The 8,957-nt window shown below is 38.9% G+C and overlaps 1 protein-coding gene across 1 annotated transcript in view; it reads left to right on the plus strand.

Annotated features, from left to right (window-relative positions):
* Positions 1-276: 276 nt before the first annotated feature.
* The window catches only part of LOC131806380 (uncharacterized), a 59,077-nt gene continuing 50,396 nt past the window's right edge, over positions 277-8,957 (plus strand). Inside the window, exon 1 of the mRNA XM_059130416.1 lies at positions 277-924. Within this exon, the coding sequence (XP_058986399.1) occupies positions 517-924 (408 nt within the window). The 5' untranslated portion in view covers positions 277-516. The remainder of the gene's footprint in view (positions 925-8,957) is intronic.

The following is an 8,957-nucleotide window of genomic DNA, read 5'->3' on the forward strand; positions in this document are numbered from 1 at the left end:
TAGTTTACCAGTAGGCAGGTTAAGTTCGTAGATGGGCGATGTCGGTTCATGTTTTCGTAGAGTTCCCATATAACGGTACCTCCTGATATTCGGTATTTTTATGATTCTAGCGACAGTATTTACCGGAATTATTAAAAATTTCGTATTTGAAGTTCGTAATGGGTAAATGTTTACAGGTTCTGGAACGGTGCAATAAGTTTAAAATTTGTAACTTCTAAACATATCAGTCTTTATCACTCATCATTATTATTTTAATCACAACACATTTGAAATTCCCATCATTAAAGAATTATTAAAAATATTTTTTCTATAAAATTTTATTTAAATTTTGTTTTACAAGTGATTTTGAAATTCCCAAATTACAATGTACAAACAATTCGTTCCGCTCAATGCCAGCCAGAGTCCCACTAAAATCCTCATGAAGTGAGGACATTTTTGGGAGAGCCTCTAAAGCCGCAGCATCCTGAATGGCGTACCGAAAATTGTGGTTACGATCGATATTGTGATAATCCACAAATGTCCGATAATCGCAGACCCCTGACACTGGAAGATGAAATACGTAAAATACATCGGCGAACCCAGACAAATATCTATACCAAACGTTGTCGCAATGCCAAATGTAAAGAAACAGATCCATATCTAAGTTGTGTAGTGCCACAGCGTTCGCCAAAAGATTTAAAACGTCATGCCGTGTTGCGCGAGAAATATTTGAATCTTCAACGGAATATGGGAGAATATGTTCATGATATGAAAAATGTATATGCGGTTCATGCAAATAACGTTGAATTAGAAAGTCCACCTGGGGAATCGGATGAGGAGGATGCCGAAGAACAGGAACAGGAAGCTGTCAAGAATAATGTTAGACCTCAATTGGCCAGCCCAGAATGTAGCATGGAAATGCTATATGTTCCAACGCCAAGAATTGTAAGTAAAAAAGTTGTTTTCTATGAGAGAGTTGAATGATTAAAATGAGATTAAACTTGGGACTAGGGGTAAGGGACCTATAACAAAGCTAAATATAAATCTGGAAAAAAGTCATATACATGTGAATCTAACATGATGTGTAAAACATGTCTATAAACCGATTGTATATACACAGAAAAGAAACACGAGATTATACGTGAACCCAATACGTCAAAATTATAATACTAACAAGTAAAAAAAAAACAGTAAGTTCAGCCGGCCGAACTAAACTGAAAAGCTTCCACCATTTGGAACAAATTTGGAAATTTTGCAAAAAAATAAAAACCATTTAAAATTCTGTTAAACTCTCAAAAATACCGAATGTAGCCGTTATATTGGGGTCTATACGAAGATGTGGACCTGCATAGGCAGCTTTTGCATAAGCCATTACAATATACAAATACGGAACTTAAAAAAAGCCAGTGAATAATTTTGCTAATATCATCAAAATACCGACAATTTTCTGTTAGAGGATGTAATACCTATTAGGAACTTCATATACGAAATTTCAAACATTTTCGGTGAATATAGTACCTAAAATCGTAAAAATACCGAATATAGGGAGGTACTGATATATGGCGCCTATACGAAGACCTCGACCTGCATATACAATTTTCTGTCATAGACTGTGCTTCCCATTACGAACTCTAAATACGAAATTTGAAACAACTCCGGTGAATAATTCTCCTAAAATCATCAAAATACCGAATATCGGAGGTGCCGTTTTATGGGGGGTTATACGAAGACGTGGACCTTTACAGACAATTATCCGTCATAGTCTGTAGTATTCATTACGAACTTCAAATACCAAATTTGCAACAATACTGGTGAATAATGTCCATAAAAACATCAAAATACCGAATATCAGGGGTACCATTGTGTGGGGGCTATAAGATATCGTGGGGGCTATAAGAAATTTCTATTAGGGGCTAATGTAGTCACTCAGAACTCCTTATGCGGGTTTTCACACAATCTCATTTAAAATTTGGCTAAATTCATCAAAATACCACATTTATGGGGGAACCGTTGCATGGGGGCCATACGATATCGTGGATCTATAAAGACAATTCTCTTCCAGGGTGTTACGTTATCAGAAATAACACCTTGTGTGTATTTTCAGACAATTCCGTTGGCAAATTTGGCTAAAATCATCATAATACCGAATATCGGGGGGTACCGTTGCATAGGGGCTATAGATATCGTGGACCGAAATGGCTCGTCTTCGAACTGCACTTTTTGAAATTTCAATGCTTTTACCCCGTGCTCATTTTTCGATATTTGCGAATGGAATATTGCGATATGTTCAGCTCACGAGCCATTTTTCGGTCACTGCGACGCGGGTTCAAGTCGCTTCTATACTTTTCGAACCATTTCTGCTGATGTTGCTGTTTTCTTCTGTCCACTTCCTTGACGTCGGCTACGCTACCAGGTAACCACGGTAACGAGCGATGTTACAAGACGCAAAAGATTTATTCACATTTAAATGCTGGAGCCACTTGTGGGTTTCCAGCCAGACATAAAGAAATCACACTATCACGCTTGAATTCCATTACGAATAAATTTTCAACAAAATGCTTTTGTACGCTTGTAAACAATATAATGAGCTATCACTAGAATAATTTTAACAGCTGGCTTAGATAGAAATGACAACAGTCTAAAGTTAGTTGCAGTTTTTTATCTTACCCTGCATACTTTGTGTGGAGGGTATAAAAAGGGGATTTACTCTTTGTAATACGGGGTCTATTTAAACGTGGGTAGGCATATGCCAAAACACCTCAACATAATATAAACTTATTTGACAAATATCAAAGACAACCATACATTGATGTAGTCTCTATCTTAATTTCTATAGAAAGGCGGTCGCAGCTCAATCTAAATTGAATTAAGGAATATTTACTTTATGGGGTCTGACAAAGGGGGTCTAAAAAATTTAATATACTCCATGGTAAAGGTTATAATAAAAAACGTTAGTTATTGAAGTGTAACTTCTTTCCTAAAAGGAATCTTAATCAGCAGAAGTCTTAGGCCTTAAATTATTCTTAAATTATTTTTAACAAATCATAAATAGGACTACCGGTTTTTTTTTCCAAATAATTACTAAAAATAATTAAATTGTTAAACAAAATACATTTTTGTTTGTTTTCTCTTTCGAGACGAGCTTAATGATCTGAAATTTGCAGTGAAAAGGAAAGTCAGATAGACGCTATCACACACTCACCACTATGCGACGCGTTTCGCCGTTGGTTAAGCGGCTCATCAGGCATATTTGATGTGGATGATGGCTTACAAGGGCCGTTCTCTGGAAAGTAGTATATATTTCGAACTTATTGCAAATTAGCATATGCGAATTATACAATAGAAACTCTCCAGGTTCGACTCAAGTTCTATTGGCAGATCTTTTTCACAGCAACGTTTTGTTATTGTATAATTCGCATATGCTAATTTGCAATAAGTTCGAAATATATACTACTTTCCAGAGAACGGCCCTTGTAAGCCATCATCCACATCAAATATGCCTGATGAGCCGCTTAACCAACGGCGAAACGCGTCGCATAGTGGTGAGTGTGTGATAGCGTCTATCTGACTTTCCTTTTCACTGCAAATTTCAGATCATTAAGCTCGTCTCGAAAGAGAAAACAAACACTTAAATCATAAAACATATGATCTTCGCCTTAACAAGGCAAAACTCAAAAATTCAGCTGAGCCTGGCTGTGGGATTTGAACCGCGGACCTCTGTGTGCAGCCAACTAGAAGTTGCCGTCTCTACGTTCTGAGCCATTAACCCGTCTTCCTAAAGCAGCACTAAAAAAGTGTATGCATTGTGTCAAGTGATCGATTGAAGTCTGTTGGTTTCCGTATACTCAAATGAAATACAACGACCGTTTTTATATTAAATTAAGAATTCACAACGTTTATTAAATCAATTATACGAGCTTAAACTAGTACGCCTTGTCAGGTTGGCTTCGTATCTTCAACTCGTTACATTTTTAAAATTCAGGGTTGTATCCGGGTTGCATGTAATCGTATATTTTCACATGTATGCAACAAAAGGTATCTACTACTACTTTTAACTTGACAACTCGGCCTTTCCTGACCTGAAGTCGTCCTCGGCTTCATCTTCGCTTGAAACATCCAATTCGGGGGAACATTCACACCATTTCTTCAACTTGTCGGAACTGAATACGGAACAGAATTTCCTATTCGTGATGTTTATTCCAGGAATGTCCTCTATCAGGTACCTGTCGTTGCCCAATACTCGTGCTATTATGTATGGACCTTTGTATTTAGGTTCTAACTTCCGGGATTCACCTGTCGCTGGTGGTTCATTCTGTATAAGGATCAAGTCACCTTCCACATACAATTTCGGATTCGAATGCTTGCTGTCAAATCTTTTCTTCCATCGTTCTCGTTCGCTTTTGATGTTTTCTGCGGCCATGATACGTTTTTCGTTGATGGAAATTTCTTCGTTTTGTACATCATCTTGTACAGCTGCTAACAATCGGTTTTGTATTAAGTCGGTGGGCTTGTAATCGAAAATCAACTCATTCGGACTGTAACCTGTTGTCGAATTTTTGGTTGAATTGATTGACCATTGTAAAACGTGAAGTGCCGAGTCCCAATCCTTCGGTTCTTCAGTGGTAGTTCGTAAATAAGACAGGATAAGTTGATTGACCCTCTCAACTTGTCCATTGGCTCTTGGTGTACGAACGGCATTCTTAATGTGTTGAATATTGTTTCGATCGCAATATTCCTCAAACATTTTTGACGTAAAAGCTGTCCCACGGTCCGAAATTATTCTTCGAGGTAAACCAAAGTATCCACTAACCTCATTTAAAACGTTGATGACGGGCAATGTCTTCGTATTCCTTACAGCTTTAATAACCACAAATTTCGTAAAGGAATCGGCGATTGCCACTATATGTGTATGACCATGCTTGCTTCTTATAAACGGTCCCAAGTGATCAATATGTACTTGCCTAAATGGTAGCGGTTCGACATTACTAAAATGTAGAGCTCCTTCGTGTTTACCACCTTTTGCCTTGTTGTAGCAACACTCTACACACGCTGCAATGTACTCCTTCATATATTTCCTCATGCGGGGGAACCAAAACGTTTGTTCGACTCGTGAGAGGCTTTTCTCCAACCCGTAATGGCCAATATCATCATGACAGTATTTAGCTATGCGCCATCGTATAGCCTTCGGTATGACCAATCGTAGTCCATTTTTCGTTTTCCGGTATAGTCGATGTTTTTCCAATAAGTATTCAGATTTTATCTGTTTCTCTTGCTCAGATTTCAATTCATTTCGCAGTACTCTCATAATATTCTTTATGTGGTCGTCGTTTAGCTGCATCGTGAGAATCCAATCATCGCTATCAATATTCATTATGAACCCTGCTGGTTCAATCTCCGTCTGTGGCTGATCCGGTGAACGGCTGAGAGCATCAACGTGAGCCATACGTGACCCTTGTCGGTGTACATACTCACAATCAAATTCAAGTAATTTCATCAGCCATCGTGCTACTCGAGGTTGTAATTCCTTCGTTGTCTTCACATTAGTAATTGCGGCACAATCAGTGACGATTCGGAATGGCTTTCCAAGTAAATATATACGGAAACGCTGCACCGTTTCAACCACAGCTAAAACTTCCAGCTCGTAACTGTGATATTTCGATTCCGTTTCAGAACAGTGGCGGCTAAAATAAAACACTGGTTGCCAATTACCATTACCATCGGACTGTAATAACACTCCTGCTAATCCGAGACTGCTAGCGTCCGTGTGCACCTCGTGATCTGCTTTCATATCGTAGATTGCTAAAACTGGTTCACTACACAAAATTTGGATTAAACTTCTGAATGCGTTTTCATGGTGTACGTCCCAACGAAATTTATTCTCTTCGCTCTTTCGTGTCAACATCGCAAGAGGTTTCGTAATGGCTGCATAATCCTTTACAAATTTTCGGAAGAAGTTAGTTAGGCCAAGGAATCGTCGTACTTCTGTTACATTCGTTGGTACCTTAAAATTTCTAATCGCTTTTACTTTTTCTTCTCCAGGTAAAATTCCGTCACGTGTAACTATGTGTCCCAAATAAGAAATCTTTTCGGCTAGGAACGAACATTTCGCCAATCGTAACGTGAGACCACATTTCTTAAGGATATCCAAAAATCTTTTTATTCGGTCCAGACCTTCATCGACTGTTTTACTGGGAATTATGACGTCATCCAGATACGCTAAAACTTCTCCTGGTTTCATAAAGCTTATAACTCGGTTCATCGTTGCCTGAAAAACTGCAGGTGCGTTTACCAAACCAAATGGCATCCGGTTGAATTCATAATGACCATCTGAAGTCACGAAAGCTGTGAACTTTTTCGATTCTTCCTCTACTTCAATTTGGTGGTAACCCATACGTAAGTCGAGTGTGGTGAAATAACGATTTCCGGCGAGTTGTGCAATCTGTTCATCCAGTACAGGCATAGGATGCGCTATACGTACGGTTATTCGATTCAACTGTCTATAATCTATACATAAACGGTGTTCACCATTTCTCTTCTCGACCAAAACAATTCCCGATGCATACGGAGAATTCGATTTCCTTATGATTTCGTTATCCAGTAAGTCTTTCACAATATTTGCCACAATAGGACGTTTGGCAAATGCTAGTCGATATGGCTTGCATCGTATTGGTTCTGGAGTAGTAACTTCGATTTCCATCTTCACTAAGTTACACTTACCCAATTCGCTTGACTTTTCTGAAAAACATTGTCGGTTTTCTTGAATGTTCAACTGCAACTTCTTATGCTCTTCAGATGTTAAGCCTTCGTTGATACTAATCGCATTTACGTTTTGCATCCAACACTCATCTCCTTCAATAATGGTGCGTCGACCTTTTTGGCATAAAACATCTCGACCTAAAAGAACATCATTCGGGATCATAGAATTTTCCACAACATAAAGGTTCACGTCGTAACTCGTCTCATCAATGTCAATTGGCACTTTAACCACCTTTGTGCACTCGTATTTGCCACCAGCAAAGCCATTTAAAACCATACTGCAATTTTCCGTTTCGCCAATTATCATTGCAAAACTTCGTCTGATCAGACTCCGATCACTTCCCGAATCAATAAATGCCTCAAACTCCTTGTCCTTTACTTTGACACGTTTACATAGTATTTCGTTGGACTTTACGCTGTCCCTTATATTGTTGACATTTGTGTTCAGGGTTTTTGTTGGACATTCACTTGCACCGTGTGAAGTCCGTTTGCATATCGTACATCTATTCTTCTTCTGTGGATCTGGGCAGTCTACGGCTTTGTGACCAGTATTACCACAATTAAAACATTTGAATTTATTCACTCTTTCATCGCTTTTCCTTTCTGGGGCAGTTCTATTTTCATTGCTACGTTTCGTCTTATTCGATATCGGGTTCAGCACTCTTCTTACCTCGTTATAACTACAGTATGCGTTGATGTCACTCAAAAGTTGATTACAGGTAATATACTCGTTAGATATTTTCTGCTTCAATCCTTGATCATTAATTCCGTTGACTATATGCCGTGCTATGGATGATTCATTTATATTGCCCCGTTTTCCAATAGCATACATTCTGTAATAATATTCCTGCGGCGTTTCGTCGAACTGCCGTTTTGTCTGTGCCATTCTAATGTGTACATCGGCTGCATTTACATTTTGAGGGAAATCTAAAAGAAATTTGTTAACAAACTGAGGCCAAGACAGAAATACCTCTTGCAGTGAGTCAACCCAATACTTGGCTGGGCCAGCCATTTTCTGTTGCACTGCAAATATAACTGATGCGTCGTCCCAGTTATAAGCTGTCTTCAATAATTCCACACGTCGCACGAATTGTGAAGGATTAATCGATTCTTCAGATGACGGATTAAACTCTGGCAAAAGTTGAATTATTTCCTTAACGTTCCCAAAGGGGTTGTGCTGAACATAACGTTGTGAAGGCTGCATAACTATTTCTGACTGCGGCGGCGCTGAATAGACACTTGTTGCAAATATCGGCGGTTGTAGATATGCGTTGTAGGGCTGCGTTGATTGAACATATCCATTGTTCGGCTGCGTGAACACTCCTGTCGGTGTTGCTGTTGTAAAATTCGAATGTGTCGTTATATGTGTTGGTACGTTGTAGCATGACGTCGCTACATTTTGCGTTGTATTTCGTGGAAGTTGAGCATGTCCGTGCAATGAAGGTGTAAACGTTGGTAAACCAGCAGAAGCACACGTGTGGACCGTTGGAATTGTTGACGTAGTCTGAAATGCACCAAAAGAAGTATTCGTTTGAACATACGATGGAATCGAACGTGATTCCGGTAATATTGTCACAACGTTTGCCACGTTTGGCAAGCTAGGCCGTGTGCCTTGCAGGGACATATTACCATCCGGTGTCGAAAACGTGTTCAAAGGGGATGATGCGTTGTTCGGCTCAAATTCTGATTGTCCACGTTGCTCCATAGATGAACGCAATTCAGTTACCATATCTTCCAAATGCGAAATTCGCTCCTGCATATCATGAGGAGATGCGAATCCGTGCAGCTCGCTTTCGTTGTTGACTTCAAGTCGTTCGATCAATTGCTTTTTGTTACCACTTTGAGAAACACCAATTTCTCTGCATTTCGCTTGCAACTGCTTAACCGTGCATTTGTGCAAATTCTCCATATTTCTTGTTGGTAGACGCTTCTTCCAATAAGACTTGTCGTATCCCACTTCTGAGAAAAATGTCAAGTGATCGATTGAAGTCTGTTGGTTTCCGTATACTCAAATGAAATACAACGACCGTTTTTATATTAAATTAAGAATTCACAAACGTTTATTAAAATCAATTATACGAGCTTAAACTAGTACGCCTTGTCAGGTTGGCTTCGTATCTTCAACTCGTTACATTTTTAAAATTCAGGGTTGTATCCGGGTTGCATGTAATCGTATATTTTCACATGTATGCAACAAAAGGTATCTACTACTACTTTTAACT

This window comes from Musca domestica, unplaced genomic scaffold (assembly GCF_030504385.1).
Source record: "Musca domestica strain aabys unplaced genomic scaffold, Musca_domestica.polishedcontigs.V.1.1 74, whole genome shotgun sequence".
Taxonomy (NCBI): Eukaryota; Metazoa; Arthropoda; class Insecta; order Diptera; family Muscidae; genus Musca; species Musca domestica.